The sequence below is a fragment of the Bos indicus x Bos taurus genome, chromosome 22 (assembly GCF_003369695.1).
Source record: "Bos indicus x Bos taurus breed Angus x Brahman F1 hybrid chromosome 22, Bos_hybrid_MaternalHap_v2.0, whole genome shotgun sequence".
Classification (NCBI taxonomy): Eukaryota; Metazoa; Chordata; class Mammalia; order Artiodactyla; family Bovidae; genus Bos; species Bos indicus x Bos taurus.
The window spans coordinates 11,149,655-11,169,952 of NC_040097.1; the positions used below are offsets into that span (position 1 = coordinate 11,149,655).

The 20,298-nt window shown below is 38.2% G+C and overlaps 1 protein-coding gene across 10 annotated transcripts in view; it reads left to right on the forward strand.

Annotated features, from left to right (window-relative positions):
- The window catches only part of DOCK3 (dedicator of cytokinesis 3), a 304,174-nt gene that overhangs the window by 42,906 nt on the left and 240,970 nt on the right, over positions 1-20,298 (forward strand). For all 10 annotated transcript variants that reach the window (XR_003507883.1, XM_027523616.1, XM_027523617.1 and 7 more), the window contains exon 4: positions 2,020-2,075. Coding sequence is in view for 9 of the 10 variants with exons in the window: in XM_027523616.1 (XP_027379417.1) it covers positions 2,020-2,075 (56 nt within the window). In the remaining variant the exon portion in view is untranslated. The remainder of the gene's footprint in view (positions 1-2,019; positions 2,076-20,298) is intronic.

The window sequence follows — 20,298 nt, forward strand, 5'->3', positions numbered from 1 at the left end:
TCTAATAGACATAATATAGAATATTTCATACATCAGCAATAAAGTACATGTTTTTCTCAATTGTAAATGGAACATTCTTCCGACTAGGTCATATAACAAGGCTTTACTAAATTTAAAAAGATTGAAATCACACCATGCATCTTTCCTGACCACAATGGTATGAAACTAGAAATCAACAACAGCAAGAAAACTGGAAAATTCACATGTATGTGGAAATTAGAGAACACATTCTGAACAACCAGTGGACCAAAGAAGAGATAAAAAAAATCTTGACACAAATGAAAACAGAAACACAATATCCCAAAACCTATGGGCTACTGCAAAAGCAGTTTAAAGAGGGAAGTTAATAGTGATAAATGCCTACAGTAAGAAAAAAAGAAAGATATTAAATAAACCATCTTACTTTACATCTGAAGAAAGTAGAAAAAAGAAGAAACTGTGGCCAAATTTAGCAAAGTCAAGAAAATAACAAAAATTAGGGTGGAAATAAATGAAAAAGAGACTAAAAAACATGAGAAAAGGTCAATGAAACTAAAAGCTGTTTCTTTTTAAAGATAAAATTAACTGAGGGAAAAAAAAAGACAAGGAGAAATGAAAGAGCAGACATTAAAAATGATACCACAGAAATACAAAGGATTATAAGAGACTGCTATGACAATTGTATGCTAACAGATTGAACAGTCTATAAGAAATGGATAAACTCCTAGAAACTTAAAACCTATCCAGAATGAATCAGGAAAAATAGAAAATCTGCATAGTCCAATAATCAGTAAGGAAATTGAATCAGTAATTATTAAAAACCTCCCAACAAAGAAATGTTCAGGGCCAGATGACTTCACTGGTAAATACTACTAAACTTTAAAGAAGAATTAACACCAGTCCTTCATAAAAGCTATTCCAAAAATTGAAGAGGAGGGAACACTTCCAGATTTGTTTCATGAGGCTAGCATTACTCTGATATCAAAGTCAGAAAAGAACACTGTAGGAAAAGAAAGCTACAGATCATTATCACTGATGAATATAGATGCTAAACTCAACAAAATACTAGCGGTATGAAACAATCCCATTCATGATAGCATCAAAACAATCAAATATTTAGAAATAAATATAACCAAGAAGCTGAAAGATCTGTACACTGAAAACTGTAAAATGCATTACTGTAGTCCAGCTGCTGATGGGCTTGTGTGGTATAGACTGAGTTTATTACTGACAGTGGTGTGGGCCAAGTGTATTAAAAAAAAGTAGACCATTTGTGTTTTATTTTGAAGGAAGTTTTATACATCAGGAAAAGGAGTGAAACATTGATTGGAAAATGTAATTGATTTTAAAACACATGTATACCTGTGGCGGATTCATTTTGATATTTGGCAAAACTAATACAATTATGTAAAGTTTAAAAATAAAATAAAATTGGAAGAATAAAAAAAAAAAAAAAAAAAAAACAAAAAAAAACAATACATTAAAAAAAATCTTTTTAAGAATTGAAATCAGATTATGGCAGATACCAAAGTGGAAACCATTTGCAAAGAGTAAAACAAGAAACATTTGTAGATGCTCTCAAATTGATTTATTCTTTGTAAATACAAATGTTACCCAGAGTGTGAGAATACTTTCTCTTACTCAGAGCTGGATAAGCTGTAAATTGTTGGTATATGATAGTATATGATAATGTTGATATTGTAGATACATGCCAAGCTCTGTGCATAAGTCTATACTATCTTAAGTGTGATTTGATGGAATATTTCTAAAACTTAAAAAAAAAAAGTTTTTGTGGTTGCTTAACACTAGTTTTTTCCCCTTGTGAATAGACTCTGATTGCGAATGACAATGAAATTCCTGTTGAATATAGTTTGTGCAACTTTGTATTCTTAATTAATATGTAAAGTGATTGCTACCTGAAGAGATCTACTCTTTTGTTGATAGAGTATTTCCATGCTGAAATCTGACTGTTAATTCAGTCTAAATGAGATGTTAATCACAAATTACTTTTTCTAATAGGAAATCTTATCTCTTTTATAGGGGATCTTTCCTGCAAATTACATTCATTTGAAAAAAGCAATTGTCAGTAATAGGGGGTGAGTAGTTGGCTTTGCTAAACTTATTTATAATTTTTATTGGCTGCAGAGGAAGAATTTTTTCCTTTTGATTCGTAGTATAAAATACGCTATTACGTTTTCCTGCAAAAATATACTTTATCATATATAATTCTGAGGATATAATTTTATCTTAAAATACTGACAACTTTAGTTTCTTTTCCTATATACTGGAAAGGTAACCTGAGTTGTTATGAATTTCATAAAAACAATTATACATGCAGTATATTTTACAAAATGATGTGTTATTTTGAGAGTAGTCTTTGATAGGATAGGTTCAGTTTAGTTCAGTCGCTCAGTCGTGTCCGACTCTTTGTGACCCCATGAATCGCAGCACGCCAGGCCTCCCTGTCCATCACCAACTCCCGGAGTTCACTCAGACTCAAGTTAGTGATAAACCTGTCATTTTGTTTCTGTGTATGAAAAGTGAGGGAGACTTTTAAGATCTTTCCTTTTTTGCAAGTCGAAATTGAAAAAAACTATGGAAATGGCAATAACTCACTCCAGTATTCTTAGTTGGAGAATCCGATGGACAGAGTAGCCTGGTGGGCTACAGTCCATAGGGTCACACAGAGTTGGACATGATTGAAGTGACTTAGCACACATGCACACTTAAAGGCATACCTGAAGGATAAAATGATAGTGTATATAATGGATGTATAGTTTGATCACAAAATTATGAAACAAAAGCAATTGGTGAATAAAAGAGAATGAAGATGTAATTATATAAAAATGTTAATATCAGTTGCTTTTGCATGTTCAAATTGTGGGTGATTTTAAAAAATTGTTTATTTTTAATGTCTTATTTTAAAAAGTAATATGTATTTTTATAGGATTGTGATTTTATTTTTAAAAATCAAACATCATTTTAAAGATCCTGTTTAACTATGATAGCTTTGGGGACTAGAAATGATGTTTTTGACCAGAGGTTGAGCTAGCATTGGAGTATCCTTCTGGTAATTAGGATTTAGTCAGGAAAAGAGAAACTTGTGAGTCATTTTATAAAATAGAATTTAATATAGGGAATTTTAGACACATATTTGGAAAAGACCCTGATGCTGAGAAAGACTGAAGGCAGAAGGAGAAGAGGGCAAGAGGATAAGATGGTTGGATGGCATCACCAATCCAGTGGCCATGAACTTGGGGAAACTCCGGGAGATGATGAGGGACATGCAGGCCTGGAGTTCTGCAGTCCATGGCATCACAGAGAGTTGGACAGGAATTGCTGACTGAACAACAAATTTGAATAATGAAAGAAAAAAGAGAAGAAATATAGGAATAACACAAAATAATCACTGCAGTAAAGCATTCTGTACTTTGATGCCTGGGAATACAAAAGACAAAGGTTGGGGATACCAGAACCCAGGAACTGTAAGTATTTTAGGATATGTATTATATCTTAGGAAAAAGTACATTCTCTAACATAATCACAGAATAATTATGGTGCTCAGGAAATGTAACATAGATACAATAGTTCAGTTCAGTCACTCAGTCATGTCCACCAACTCCTGGAGCTTGCTCAAACTCATGTCTGTTGAGTTGTTGATGCCATCCAACCATCTCATCCTCTGTTCTCCGCTTCTCCTCCTGCCTTTAATCTTTCCCAGCATTGGGGTCTTTTCAAATGAGTCAGTTCTTTGCTTCAAGTGGCCAAACTATTGGAGCTTCAGCTTCAGCATCAGTCCTTCCAGTGAATATTCAGGACTGATTTCCTTTAGAATGGACTAGTTGATCTCCTAGCAGTCCAAGGGACTCTCAAAAGTCTTCTCTAACATCACAGTTCAAAAGCATCAATTCTTCAGCACTCAGCTTTCTTTATAGTCCTGCTCTCACATTCATACATGACTGCTGGAAAAACCATAGCTTTGACTAGATGGACCTTTGTTGGCAAAGTAATGTCTCTGCTTTTTAATATGCTCTCTAGGTTGGTTACAGCTTTTCTTCTAAGGAGCAAGTATCTTTTAATGTCATGGCTGCAGTCACCATCTGTGGTGATTTTGGAGCCCCCCAAAATAAAATCTGTCACTGTTTCCATTGTTTCTCCATCTATTTGCCATGAAGTGATGAGACCAGATGCCATGATCTTTTTTTGAATGCTGAGTTTTAAGCCAGCTTTTTCACTCTCCTCTTTTACTTTCATCAAGAGGCTCTTTGTTCTTCTTCACTTTTTGCCATAAGGGTGGTGTCATCTGTGTATCTGAGGTTATTGATATTTCTCCTGGCAATCTTGATTCCAGCTTGTGCTTCTTCCAGCCCAGCCTTTCTCATGATGTACTCTGCATATAAATTAAATAAGGAGGGTTACAATATACAGCCTTGATGTACTCCTTTCTCGATTTGGAACCAGTCTGTTGTTCCATGTCCAGTTCTAACTGTTGCTTCCTGACCTGCATACAAATTTCTCAGGAGGAAGGTCAGGTGGTCTGGTATTCCCATCTCTTGAAGAATTTTCCATAGTTTGTTGTGATCCACACAGTCAAAGGCTTTGGCATAGTCAATAAAGCAGAAGTAGATGTTTTTCTGGAACTCTTGATTTTTCGATGATCCAGCGGATGTTGGCAATTTGATCTCTGGTTCCTCTGCCTTTTCTAAATCTAGCTTGAACATCTGAAAGTTCACAGTTCACGTACTGTTGAAGCCTGGCTTGGAGAATTTTGAGCATTACTTTGCTATCATACTATAAAATATATAGTCAAATTTCAAATGTCCCTAATTGTCCCATGACTATTCTTTATATCTGTTTTCATTTGGTTGGTTTTTTGGGGTTTATGGAGTGTGGTTCAGGATTCAGTCAAGAATTAAATATTATATTTCAACTTTGTCAGCAGTTCTCCAGGCTTGGTTTTCTTTTTCCTTTTTATGCCATTGAGTTTGTTGAAGTGCCCAGGCCAGTTGTTTTGCAAAATGTCCCTCAATTTGTGTTTGTCTGTTTCCTTATGGTTAGATTCGACTTAAGCATCTTAGATAGCAGTACTGCATAAGTGGTGTTATGGATTAAAATGGTCAGATTTCTCCTGGATATCTTCCCAGTGCTTGGTTAGATCAGCAAGACAGGGACTTAGGAGTCTACCTTAGCAAATATCAACCAGGAATTGAGGGTCTTTCAGTCAGAGAACATACACTTTGTTTCTTTCTTTTTTTTTTTTTTTTATTTTAAAATAAAATTTTATTTTTATTTTTATTTTTTTTAAATTTAATTTTATTTTTAAACTTTACATAATTGTATTAGTTTTGCCAAATATCAAAATGAATCCGCCACAGGTATACATGTGTTCCCCATCCTGAACCCTCCTCCCTCCTCCCTCCCCCCTCCCCATACCATCCCTCTGGGTTGTCCCAGTGCACTAGCCCCAAGCATCCAGTATCGTGCATCGAACCTGGACTGGCAACTCGTTTCTTACATGATATTTTACATGTTTCAATGTCATTCTCCCAAATCTTCCCACCCTCTCCCTCTCCCACAGAGTCCATAAGACTGTTCTATACATCAGTGTCTCTTTTGCTGTCTCGTACACCGGGTTATTGTTACCATCTTTCTAAATTCCATATATATGCGTTAGTATACTGTATTGATGTTTTTCCTTCTGGCTTACTTCACTCTGTATAATAGGCTCCAGTTTCATCCATCTCATTAGAACTGATTCAAATGTATTCTTTTTAATGGCTGAGTAATACTCCATTGTGTATATGTACCACAGCTTTCTTATCCATTTATCTGCTGATGGACATCTAGGTTGCTTCCATGTCCCGGCTATTATAAACAGTGCTGCGATGAACATTGGGGTACACGTGTCTCTTTCCCTTCTGGTTTCCTCAGTGTGTATGCCCAGCAGTGGGATTGCTGGATCATAAGGCAGTTCTATTTCCAGTTTTTTAAGGAATCTCCACACTGTTCTCCATAGTGGCTGTACTAGTTTGCATTCCCACCAACAGTGTAAGAGGGTTCCCTTTTCTCCACACCCTCTCCAGCATTTATTATTTGTAGACTTTTGGATCGCAGCCATTCTGACTGGTGTGAAATGGTACCTCATAGTGGTTTTGATTTGCATTTCTCTGATAATGAGTGATGTTGAGCATCCTTTCATGTGTTTGTTAGCCATCTGTATGTCTTCTTTGGAGAAATGTCTATTTAGTTCTTTGGCCCATTTTTTGATTGGGTCATTTATTTTTCTGGAGTTGAGCTGTAGGAGTTGTTTGTATATTTTTGAGATTAGTTGTTTGTCAGTTGCTTCATTTGCTATTATTTTCTCCCATTCTGAAGGCTGTCTTTTCACCTTGCTAATAGTTTCCTTTGATGTGCAGAAGCTTTTAAGGTTAATTAGGTCCCATTTGTTTATTTTTGCTTTTATTTCCAATATTCTGGGAGGTGGGTCATAGAGGATCCTGCTGTGATGTATGTCAGAGAGTGTTTTGCCTATGTTCTCCTCTAGGAGTTTTATAGTTTCTGGTCTTACGTTTAGATCTTTAATCCATTTTGAGTTTATTTTTGTGTATGATGTTAGAAAGTGTTCTAGTTTCATTCTTTTACAAGTGGTTGACCAGATTTCCCAGCACCACTTGTTAAAGAGATTGTCTTTAATCCATTGTATATTCTTGCCTCCTTTGTCAAAGATAAGGTGTCCATATGTGCGTGGATTTATCTCTGGGCTTTCTATTTTATTCCATTGATCAATATTTCTGTCTTTGTGCCAGTACCATACTGTCTTGATAACTGTGGCTTTGTAGTAGAGCCTGAAGTCAGGTAGGTTGATTCCTCCAGTTCCATTCTTCTTTCTCAAGATCGCGTTGGCTATTTGAGGTTTTTTGTATTTCCATACAAATTGTGAAATTATTTGTTCTAGCTCTGTGAAGAATACTGTTGGTAGCTTGATAGGGATTGCATTGAATCTATAAATTGCTTTGGGTAGTATACTCATTTTCACTATATTGATTCTTCCAATCCATGAACATGGTATATTTCTCCATCTATTAGTGTCCTCTTTGATTTCTTTCACCAGTGTTCTATAGTTTTCTATATATAGGTCTTTAGTTTCTTTAGGTAGATATATTCCTAAGTATTTTATTCTTTCCGTTGCAATGGTGAATGGAATTGTTTCCTTAATTTCTCTTTCAGTTTTCTCATTATTAGTGTATAGGAATGCAAGGGATTTCTGTGTGTTGATTTTATATCCTGCAACTTTACTATAGTCATTGATTATTTCTGGTAATTTTCTGGTGGAGTCTTTAGGGTTTTCTGTGTAGAGGATCATGTCATCTGCAAATAGTGAGAGTTTTACTTCTTCTTTTCCAATTTGGATTCCTTTTATTTCTTTTTCTGCTCTGATTGCTGTGGCCAAAACTTCCAAAACTATGTTGAATAGTAATGGTGAAAGTGGGCACCCTTGTCTTGTTCCTGACTTTAGAGGAAATGCTTTCAATTTTTCACCATTGAGGATAATGTTTGCTGTTGGTTTGTCATATATAGCTTTTATTATGTTGAGGTATGTTCCTTCTATTCCTGCTTTCTGGAGAGTTCTTATCATAAATGGATGTTGAATTTTGTCAAAGGCTTTCTCTGCATCTATTGAGATAATCATATGGTTTTTATTTTTCAATTTGTTAATGTGGTGTATTACATTGATTGATTTGCGGATATTGAAGAATCCTTGCATCCCTGGGATAAAGCCCACTTGATCATGGTGTATGATCTTTTTAATGTGTTGTTGGATTCTGATTGCTAGAATTTTGTTAAGGATTTTTGCATCTATGTTCATCAGTGATGTTGGCCTGTAGTTTTCTTTTTTTGTGGGATCTTTGTCAGGTTTTGGTATTAGGGTGATGGTGGCCTCATAGAATGAGTTTGGAAGTTTACCTTCCTCTGCAATTTTTTGAAAGAGTTTGAGCAGGATAGGTGTTAGCTCTTCTCTAAATTTTTGGTAGAATTCAGCTGTGAAGCCGTCTGGACCGGGGCTTTTGTTTGCTGGAAAATTTTTGATTGCAGTTTCAATTTCCATGCTTGTGATGGGTCTGTTAAGATTTTCTATTTCTTCCTAGTCGAGTTTTGGAAAGTTGTACTTTTCTAAGAATTTGTCCATTTCTTCCACGTTGTCCATTTTATTGGCATATAATTGTTGATAGTAGTCTCTTATGATCCTTTGTATTTCTGTATTGTCTGTTGTGATCTCTCCATTTTCGTTTCTAATATTGTTGATTTGATTTTTCTCCCTTTGTGTCTTGATGAGTCTGGCTAATGGTTTGTCAATTTTATTTATCCTTTCAAAGAACCAGCTTTTGGTTTTGTTGATTTTTGCTATGGTCTCTTTTGTTTCTTTTGCATTTATTTCTGCTCTAATTTTTAAGATTTCTTTCCTTCTACTAACCCTGGGGTTCTTCATTTCTTCCTTTTCTGTTGCTTTAGGTGTAGAGTTAGGTTATTTATTTGACTTTTTTCTCGTTTCTTGAGGTGTGCCTGTATTGCTATGAACTTTCCCCTTAGGACTGCTTTTACCGTGTCCCACAGGTTTTGGGTTGTTGTATTTTCATTTTCATTCGTTTCTTTGCAAATTTTGATTTCTTTTTTGATTTCTTCTGTGATTTGTTGGTTATTCAGCAGCATGTTGTTCAGCCTCCATATGTTGGAATTTTTAATAGTTTTTGTCCTGTAATTGAGATCTAATCTTACTGCATTGTGGTCAGAAAAAATGCTTGGAATGATTTCTATTTTTTTGAATTTACCAAGGCTAGCTTTATGACCCAGGATGTGATCTATCCTGGAGAAGGTTCCATGTGCGCTTGAGAAAAAGGTGAAATTCATTGTTTTGGGATGAAATGTCCTATAGATATCAATTAGGTCTAACTGGTCTATTGTATCGTTTAAAGTTTGTGTTTCCTTGTTAATTTTCTGTTTAGTTGATCTATCCATAGGTGTAAGTGGGGTATTAAAGTCTCCCACTATTATTGTGTTATTGTTAATTTCTCCTTTCATCCTTGTTAGCATTTGTCTTACATACTGTGGTGCTCCCGTGTTGGGTGCATATATATTTATAATTGTTATATCTTCTTCTTGGATTGATCCTTTGATCATTATGTAGTGACCTTCTTTGTCTCTTTTCACAGCCTTTGTTTTAAAGTCTATTTTATCTGATATGAGTATTGCTACTCCTGCTTTCTTTTGGTCCCTATTTGCATGGAAAATCTTTTTCCAGCCCTTCACTTTCAGTCTGTATGTGTCCCCTGTTTTGAGGTGGGTCTCTTGTAGACAGCATATGTAGGGGTCTTGTTTTTGTATCCATTCAGCCAGTCTTTGTCTTTTGGTTGGGGCATTCAACCCATTTACGTTTAAGGTAATTACTGATAAGTATGATCCTGTTGCCATTTACTTTATTGTTTTGGGTTCGAGTTTATACACTGTTTTTGTGTTTCCTGTCTAGAGAATATCCTTTAGTATTTGTTGGAGAGCTGGTTTGGTGGTGCAGAATTCTCTCAGCTTTTGCTTGTCTGAAAAGCTTTTGATTTCTCCTTCATACTTGAATGAGATCCTTGCTGGGTACAATAATCTGGGCTGTAGGTTATTTTCTTTCATCATTTTAAGTATGTCTTGCCATTCCCTCCTGGCTTGAAGAGTTTCTATTGAAAGATCAGCTGTTATCCTTATGGGAATTCCCTTGTGTGTTATTTGTTGTTTTTCCCTTGCTGCTTTTAGTATTTGTTCTTTGTGTTTGATCTTTGTTAATTTGATTAAAATGTGTCTTGGGGTGTTTCTTCTTGGGTTTATCCTGTTTGGGACTCTCTGGGTTTCTTGGACTTGGGTGGTTATTTCCTTCCCCATTTTAGGGAAGTTTTCAACTATTATCTCCTCAAGTATTTTCTCATGGTCTTTCTTTTTGTCTTCTTCTTCTGGAACCCCTATGATTCGAATGTTGTAGCGTTTAATATTGTCCTGGAGGTCTCTGAGATTGTCCTCATTTCTTTTAATTTGTTTTTCTTTTATCCTCTCTGATTCATTTATTTCTACCATTCTATCTTCTAATTCACTAATCCTATCTTCTGCCTCTGTTATTCTACTATTTGTTGCCTCCAGAGTGTTTTTAATGTCATTTATTGCATTATTCATTATATATTGACTCTTTTTTATTTCTTCTAGGTCCTTGTTAAACCTTTCTTGCATCTTCTCAATCCTTGTCTCCAGGCTATTTATCTGTGATTCCATTTTAATTTCAAGATTTTGGATCAATTTCACTATCATTATTTGGAATTCTTTATCAGGTATATTCCCTATCTCTTCCTCTTTTGTTTGGTTTGGTGGGCATTTATCCTGTTCCTTTATCTGCTGAGTATTCCTCTGTCTCTTCATCTTGTTTAAATTGCTGAGTTTGGGGTGTCCTTTCTGTATTCTGGCAGTTTGTGGAGTTCTCTTTATTGTGGCGTTTCCTCACTGTGTGTGGGTTTGTACAGGTGGCTTGTCAAGGTTTCCTGGTTAGGGAAGCTTGTGTCAGTGTTCTGGTGGGTGGAGCTGTATTTCTTCTCTCTCCTTTCGAAGAGTTGGGTTGCTTTTCTGGGTGCCTGATGTCCTCTGCTGGCATTCAGAAGTTGTTTTGTGGAATTTACTCGACGTTTAAATGCTCTTTTGATGAATTTGTGGGGGAGAAAGTGTTCTCCCCGTCCTACTCCTCCGCCATCTTGGCTCCTCCTCTGCACTGTGTTTCTGTCATGTGCCTTCTTCATTGCCTCCTGCCATACTTGTGAGGGGTATAACTGTACTTTCAGTGCTTTATAGGGTATATCATCTGCTTCTTGAGAAATTTGTGCCATTTTTACTGAAGTACTTGTTTCATTTGGTTGACAAGGAAGTGAAATTGTTTGAATAATCTTATCTGTGAAAATGTTCTTGTGGGAACTTTAAAAATTTTAATTTTTCTGTTATCTTCCTAAGTGTTTCTTGATACCTGGATTTTCTCATTTGTAAAATGATTCAAGTATTGTTGCTGCTTTTTATAAAGTTTCACTGAAAAACTTATACATTTGTAGTAAATTAGAGGGTTTTAGGGCTGATAAAGAAAAAAGACATGACCATGAGATGGTAGCAGCACATAATGGGCTTTATTTAGGCAGAGCACTGACAGGTTGTAAAGGAAATTCCATCACAGCAGGAGACGTTTCAGAGACAGCCGTGCCAGGCCACAACCAGGAGGGGAAAAGTATACTTGAACTCTTCTGGGAGAGGAGTACCAGAGAGGGAACTTGTGTCTAGATCATATTACTCATTTGCAAGATGGTAAGTCTCTGATTCAGAGAGCACCTCAGGATAACAGCAGCTTGGAATCTTTTATAGCCGTAAGGCTTATCTATGGCTAGCAAACATTGAGTGCAGTTTTGTTAAGTATGTGATGATCAGTGGAGTCCACTGTAAGGAACCTGCCTAACGGTGTTGGCTAATCCACTTGGTGTATGGTACCATATTGAAGTCTCAGGGTTAACCACTGCTACTGGCCAGTTCTGATTCCACAGTTATGGTACCGTTACTGAACTAAACCTTGGTCTGCCCATGTGCAGTAAAGCCAATCTACTAACACCAGATTGTGGTGAAGGAAATGCAGCATTTATCATAGGGCACCAAGCAAAAGGTCCAGGTAGCAAGTGCCTAAAAGGGCTGAACTACCGGAAGGCTTTCAGAGAAGGGTTTTTAGACAGGGTGAGGGAAGGGGGTTGTCAGGTGTGATTGGTTCATGGATAGTCCCCCGAATGGTTGTTGGTGAGATAATCAGGAGTCAACATCATCAACCTTCTGGTTTCAACCTGTCTGGAGTCTGCCTGCTTATGAGCAGCATGAGGTTAATTTCTTCCATCTGGTAGGGGTTTCAGTCTCTTCAACAAAGGATATGGCTCATATTATTATCTACAGTGCTTGAGGAGGAACTAAAGGTCCTTGAGTTTGTTTTAATGGCTTAACTATTACTAACTTGTCTTGCTTGACTGTTTTCCTTTATTTCTGTATTTTCTCACTTGTCTGATTAAATTTACTCTTTGGAATTCAGCAGGACTTAGGAGGCTAAAGGACTCTTGTCTACAGACAAGAGTCAGGCAGAGGACATTGTGGAGTTTGGGGCAGCATTCTGTTTTGGGAAGGCCCTAGAGGGTCCTGCTTGGTTCAGTACCTAATCAGTCTTGAGTAAAACTCCATGGAGCTGATCTCAAGAGCAGCTCCTGGACCTTACACCACATTCATCTTGGAATGGCTAGGAAAGGAAGTAGATCGAATTCATGGGACATTGGGGATAGTTGGTATAAGACATTTTTGTAAATGGGCTTGCTCTGCAAGATTTCTCATTTGAGTGAGCCAGTCTGAAAGTCTTCAAGCTAGGTAAGAACACTCTCATCTCAGTAGAGAAGAAAGGCCTTTTTCTGCTGCAAAAGGAGGTTTAGTAGGAGCAAAACTTAGGGTCTTTTGTGTTATCCAGTGTCTCTACTATCTCTACCATTTTTGTCCAAGTCAGTAACCTGCTTTTTTGTCTTAATATAGATAAAAGGCCATAAATCCAACTGACGTTGTAATTCAGAAATGATCAGGATCAAAACTAGAGTTTGTTTTTTGGCTATTTGAGCACTGAAGATGAAAGAGAAAACTGCTCTGAACTCTTACACAGAGCATCAGTAAACATTCAGCTTTTGGTAGCCCTGATTGCCTGACTAGAGATGATCCTTCCGATTCTATATTATGTTGTTGTTCAGTTGCTAAGCTGTGTCTGACTCTTTGTGACACCATGGACTGCAGCAGGCCAGGCTTCCCTGTCCTCCACTGTAAATCGGAGTTTGCCCAGATTCACATTCATTGTGTCAATGATGCCATCCAACCGTCTCATTCTCTGTTGCCCCATTCTCCTCCTACCCTTAATCTTTCCCAGCATCAGGGTCTTTTCTAGTGAGTCGGCACTTTGTATCAGGCAGCCAAAGTATTGGAGCTTCAGCTTCAGCATCAGTCCTTCCAATGAATATTCAGGGTTAGTTTCCTTTAGGATTGACTTATTTGATCTCCTTGCAGTCCAAGGGACTCTCAAGAGTCTTCTCCAGACCACAGTTCAAAAGAATCAATTCTTCAGCACTCAGCCTTTTTTATGGTCCAACTCTCACATCTGTACATTACTCCTGGAAAAACCATAGCTTTGACTGTATGGACCTTTATCAGCAAAGTGATGTCTCTGCTAAAAAGCATATTAAAAAATACACTGTATAGGTTTGTCATAGGTTTCCTTCCAAGGAGCAAGGCATCTTTTAATTTCATGACTGCAGTCACTGTGATTTTGGAGCCCAAGAAAATAAAATCTGTCAGTATTTCCATAGATATTATGGAATATATCAAATTGTCTCATCTATCCATTCATTCCTTTTATGTGCTAGCATACAAAACTCTTAGTTTGGAATACAGTTTAAAGGAGAAACAGTAGGTCAGCAGTACCCAGAAAGTCTCTTGGTTTTTGATCATGCAGGCCAAGTTATCTTTTGGTACTTTTTTTTTTTTTAATTTTCTCTTGACCTCATTGGAGCTTCCCTTGTAGCTCAGATGGTAAAGAATTTGCCTGCTGTGCAGGAGACCTGTGTTCGATCCCTGAGTCAGGAAGATCCCCTGGAGAAGGGAATGGCAACCCATTCCAGTATTCTTGCCTGGAGAACTCCATGGAGAAAGGAGCCTGGTGAACTGCAGTCCATGGGGTAACAAAGAGTCAGACATGACCTCATTGTTGGTCTATTTATCAAACTTCTCTCAACCTAGCTTCAGACTTTCCCCCTAGGACAGAGCTAGAAGACAGTGTTAGACTTTGCTTATAATCATATAGATTTCTGTTTTATGTGTTCTGGGAACCATGTTATTAAATTACCATTACCACATATGGTTGGGGATCTGTGGCCTTGAGGTAGATAGATGAGAGAAAGAATAGGAAGGGAATCTGTGATGGCATCCAGCTCAAATGGTAAAAAATCTGCTTGCAGTGTGGAAGACCCAGGTTCAGTCCCTGGGTCAGGAAGATCCCCTGAGGAAGGGCATGGGAACCCACTTCAGTATCCTTACCAGGAGAATCCTGTGGACAGAGAAGCCTGGTGGGCTACAGTCCATGGGGTTGCAAAGAGTCAGACACGACTGAGCGACTAACATTTTCACTTTCAAAGAAATATGGGGAGAGTTATTGAGAGTCAGTTGTCCAGGAATAGTACAAAGGATGTGATCATCTCAAGGACCATGGAATAGAATTGTGCTTTATAAAGCATTAGACAGCTTAGAAAAAAGCAAGCTATGTCCTAACTTGTCGCAGCTTGACATGGTAGGAAAAGTGGGGACTTTCTGTGATTACGCTTTCCTGCCTGTGTTACTGCAGTGCCTTCTAACTGCTCTCCCCACTTGTATTCATGGCCTCCTACAGTTTATTCTCAATACAGCTGCCAAAGCAGTTTTTAAAAATATAAGTTAGATCATGCTACTCCTGTGCTTAAAACCTTTCAATGACTCCCATCTCACTCAAAGCAAAAACCAGAGTTCTTACAAAGCCTTACAAAGTTTTATGATGTGGCTTCTTGTCACCCCTGTGCCCTCCTCTGCTATCCCTTTTTCTCAGTTGACTTCAGTTATTTTGGCTTCTTTCCTTTTATTCAAACGTGTCAGATATGTTCCTGCCTTAAGGTTTTTGCTCATGATGTTTCCTGTGCTTGAACACTGTGCCTGGTTAACCTTGTTACTTTCTTCAGGTCTTTTCTCAAATCTTCTGTATTTAATTAATTCTGCCTCTTGCCCTTGCCTTACCAACTCAAAACTGGATGCTCCTGTAGAAATGTCTGCCTCTGGAAACTGAATGTACATGCCAACAAGTTGATTTCTTTGTAGTCTCTGCTGCTTTGGATAATTGGTTTTCTTTTCTAAGTCTGGGGTGGATGGAGCTCAGGCCCTGAGCCTGTCCTATAGTCATAAGGAGTCTGAGCAATCAAGTGTCCATCGTTTTCCACTTGTATACTGGAAGGCAGCTCTGTCTCTATGTTAGGGTTTTTCTCTGGCATAGAAGGGGAGTTACAATGCAGGACAGCTAAGGAAAAGAAAATCCCAATTTTCTCTAACATTACCACTCTTTTCTTCTGGGATTTATGTTAGGAGTATGTTGGAGTTCTTCTGCCTCATCCCCATATCTCTTAAGTACTCATATACATCTTGCTTCTGACTTACTTTTGACTTCTAACTGGCATGTATCCTTTGTGTTGAGGTTCCCCACCCCCCCCACTTCTGGTACTTTTTATCATTTAAAAAAATCGTGGTAAACTGTGTGTAAAATTTAGCATTTTGACCATTTTAAAGTGTACAGTCTGATGGCATTAAGTACATTCAGAGTGCTGTCCAAACCTTCATCAGTATTCAACTCCAGAACTTTTCCCTCACCCCAAACAGAAACTCTGTACCCTTTAAACAGTAACTCTCTATTCCTCCTTTCCCTCAGCCCCTGGTAACCTTTCTTTTGCTATCTGTCTGTATATAAGTGGAATCATTCAATATTTGTTCTTTTGTGTCTGTTTTATTTCACTTGGCTTAGTGTTTTCAAACCTCATCCATGTGGTAGCATGAAAATTTCATTCCTTTTAAAGATTGAATAGTATTCCATTATCTATGTATAATTTCAGTATTCCACTTGGCCATAGATGGATATTTTGACTGTTTTTCATTTGCAGAATTCTTGCTTGGTTCTTTTGCATATTTGTTGACTCTTGGTTTATTTATGTTTGCTTTTATTTCATATTTTTCTTTTTTTTTAATGGAAGTTACTCATGTCACTAAGCATTGTAAATATTTTAAAACGTTTATCAGATTTATAAAATCCTGAGAAGAATTTTTGTTTTATTTTTAAGCCTTTGGACATCTTTTTTTTTTATGGACGTCTTTACATATCTTAGAATTTTGGGTTTCAGAAGTGGGAGATGTTGTTTTCCCTTCCTTTTCTTCCTCTGAACACATCTGTCTAGTGTATGCATCATTGCCTCTATCTGCTTCCAAGGCCCCCGTGTACAGTATCATGTTAGGTCTCCTTCCCCAGAGTGACCTTGGGCTTTTGGCAGATCCTGACCTCAGGCTGAGGGAAGGAGGGGTTTAAGCTCCAATCTGTTTAGCCCTAGAGGTTGCTAAAACCATGTTTTGTTTTGTTTTTTAATTTTTTAATTGAAGGATAACTGCTTTACAGAATTTTGTGGTTTTCTGTCATACATCAACAAGAATCAGCCATAGGTACACCCAAGTCCTCTCCCTCCTGGGCCTCCCTCCCATCTCCCTCCCCATCCCACTCTTCAACCTGTTACAGAGCCCCTGTTTGAGTTCCCTGAGTCACACAGCAAATTCCCATTGGCTATCTGTTTTACATATGGTATTGTAAATTTCTACGTTACACCCTCCATACATCTCCCCTTCTCCCTCCTCTCCTCCCCCCATGTCCATATATCTGATCTCTATGTTTGTTTCTCCATTGCTGCCCTAAAAATAAATTAATCAGTGCCATCTTTTTAGATTCTGTATATATGCATCAGTATGCTATATTTATATTTCTCTTTCTGACTTGCTTCACTCTGTAGGTTTGAACTCTAGGTTCGTCTACCTCATTAGAATGGATTCAAATGCATTCCTTTTTAAGGCTGAATAGTATTCCATTATATATATGTACCACAGCTTCTTTATCCATTCATCTGTTGATGGACATCTAGGTTGCCTCCATGATCTAGCTATTGTAAGTAGTGCTGCAGTGAACATTGGAGTACATGTGTCTTTTTCAGTTTTGGTTTCCTCAGGGTATATGCCTAGGAGTGGGATTGCTGGGTCATATGGTGGTTTTATTGCTAGCTTTTTAAGGAATCTCCATAATGTCTTCTGTTGTGGCTTTATCAGTTTGCATTCTCACCAGCAAGACAAGAGTGTTCCCTTTTCTCCACACCCTCTCCAGCATTTATTGTTTGTAGACTTTTTGGTGATGGCCATTCTGACTGGTGTGAGGTTGTATCTCATTGTAGTTTTGATTTGCATTTCTCTAATAGTGAGTGATGTTGAGCATCTTCTCATGTGCTTGTTAGCCATCTTTATGTCTTTGGAGAAATGTCTCTTTGGGTCCCTTTTCTACATTTTGCTTGGGTTATTTGCTTTTCTGGTATTGAGTTGTATGAGCTGCTTGTATATTTTCGAAATTAATTCTTTGTCAATTGTTTCAGTTCAATTCAGTTCAGTCGCTCAGTCGTGTCTGACTCTTTGTGTTCCCATGAACCACACCAGGCCTCTCTGTCCATCACCAACTCCCAGAGTTCACCCAAACCCATGTCCATTGAGTCAATGAGGCCGTCCAACCATCTAATCCTCTGTCGTCCCCTTCTCCTCCTGCCCTCAATCTTTTGCAGCATCAGGGTCTTTTCAAATGAGTCAGCTCTTGGAATCAGGTGGCCAAAGTATTGGAGTTTCAGCGTGAACATCAGTCCTTCCAATGAACACCCAGGACTGATCTCCTTTAGGATGGACTGGTTGGATCTCCTTGCAGTCCAAGGGACTCTCAAGAGTCTTCTCCAACACCACAATTGAAAAGCATCAGTTCTTTGGTGCTCAGCTTTCTTTATAGTTCAATTCTCACATCCATACATGACTACTGGAAAAACCATAGCCTTGACTAGACAGACATTTGAGGACAAAATACTGTCTCTGCTTTTTAATATGCTATATAGGTTGGTCATAACTGTCCTTCCAAGGAGTAAGCGTCTTTCAATTTCATGGCTTCAGTCACCATCTGCAGTGATTTTGGAGCCCCCCAAAATAAAGTCAGCCACTGTTTCCACTGTTTCCCCATCTATTTGCCATAAAGTGATGGGACTGGATGCCATGATCTTAGTTTTCTGAGTTTAAGTTTTATGTTGGGTTTTAAGCCAGCTTTTTCACTCTCCTCTTTCACTTTCATCAAGAGGCTCTTTAGTTCTTCTTCACTTTTTGCCCTAAGGGTGGTGTCATCTGTGTATCTGAGGTTATTGATACTTCTCCCAGCAATCTTGATTCCAGCTTGTGCTTCTTCCAGTCCAGTGTTTCTCATGATGTACTCTGTATATAAGTTAAATAAGCATGGTGACAATATACAGCCTTGATGTACTCCTTTTCCTATTTGGAACCAGTCTGTTGTTCCATGTCCAGTTCTAACTGTTGCTTCCTGACCCGCTTACAGGTTTCTCAAGAGGCAGGTCAGGTGGTCTTGTATTCCCATCTCTTTCAGAATTTTCCCCAGTTTATTGTGATCCACACAGTCAAAGGCTTTGGTATAGTCAATAAAGCAGAAGTAGATGTTTTTCTGGAGCTCTCTTGCTTTTTCGATGATCCAGCGGATGTTGGCAATTTGATCTCTGGTTCCTCTGCCTTTTCTAATCCAGCTTGAACATCTGGAAGTTCACAGTTCACGTATTGCTGAAGCCTGGTTTGGAGAATTTTGAGCATTACTTCACTAGCGTGTGAGATGAGTGCAATTGTGTGGTAGTTTGAGCATTCTTTGGCATTGCCTTTATTTGGGATTGGAATGAAAACTGACCTTTTCCAGTCCTGTGACCACTGCTGAGTTTTCCAACTTTGCTGGCCTATTGAGTACAGCACTTTCACAGCATCATCTTTCAGGATTTGAAATCCAAATTCAGGATCTGGGATTCCATCACCTCCACTAGCTTTGTTCGTAGTGATGCTTTCTAAGGCCCACTTGACTTCCCATTCCAGGATGTCTGGCTCTAGGTGAGTGATCACACCATTGTGATTTATCTGGGTCATGAAGATCTTTTTTGTACAGTTCTTCTGTGTATTCGTGAGTCTGAGTGAACTCTGGGAGTTGGTGATGGACAGGGAGGCCTGGCGTGCTGCGATTCATGGGGTCGCAAAGAGTCGGACACGACTGAGCGACCGATCTGATCTGATCTGTGTATTCTTGCCATCTCTTCTTAATATCTTCCGCTTCTGTTAGATCCATACCATTTCTGTCCTTTATCAAGCCCATCTTTGCATGAAATGTTCCCTTGGTATCTCTAATTTTCTTGAAGAGATCTCTAGTGTTTCCCATTCTATTGTTTTCCTCAATTTCTTTGCATTGATTGCTGAGGAAGCCTTTCTTATCGCTTCTTGCTATTCTTTGGAACTCTGCATTCAGATGCTTATATCTTTCCTTTTCTCCTTTGCTTTTTGCTTCTCTTCTTTTTACAGCTATTTATGAGGCCTCTGCAGATAGCCATTTTGCCTTTTTGCATTTCTTTTCCATGGGGATGGTCTTGATCCCTGTCTCCTGTACAATGTCACGAACTTCCCTCCGTAGTTCATCAGGCAATCTGTCTGTCAGATCTAGTCCCTTAAATCTATTTCTCACTTCCACTGTATAATCATAAGGGATTTGATTTAGGTCATACCTGAGTGGTCTAGTGGTTTTCCCCACTTTCTTCAATTTAAGTCTGAATTTGAAATTTAAATCAGTTGTTTCATTTGCTATTATTTTCTTCCATTCTGAGGGTTGTCTTTTCACCTTGTTTGTAGTTTCCTTTGCTGTGCAAAAGCTTTTAAGTTTAATTAGGTCCCACTTGTTTATTTTTCTTTTTATTTCCATTACTCTAGGAGATGGGTCATAGAAGATCTTGCTTTGATTTATGTCAAGTATTCTGCGTATGTTTTCCTCCAAGAGTTTAATAGTTTCTGGTCTTACACATAGGTCTTTAATCCATTTAAAGTTTATCTTTGTGTGTGGCGTTAGGTAGTGTTCTAATTTCATTCTTTTACACGTAACTGTCTGATTTTCTCAGCACCACTTACTGAAGAGGCTATCTTTGCCCCATTGTATATTCTGGCCTTCTTTGTCAAAAATAAGGTACCCGTAAGTACATGGGTTTACCTCTGGGTTCTCTGTCTTGTTCCATTGGTCTATATTTCTGTGTTTGTGCCAGTACCATACTGTCTTGATGACTGTTTAGTTCAGTTGCTCAGTCATGTCCAACTCTTTGCGATCTCATGGACTGCAGCATGCCAGGCTTGCGTGTCCATCATCAGCTCCCAGAACTTGCTCAGACTCATGTCCATCAAGTCAGTGATGCCATCCAACCATTTCATCCTCTGTTGTCCCCTTCTCCTCCTGCCTTCAGTCTTTCCCAGCATCAGGGTCTTTTCCAGTGAGTTAGCTCTTCGCATCAGGTGGCCAAAGTATTGGAGTTTCAGCTTCAACAT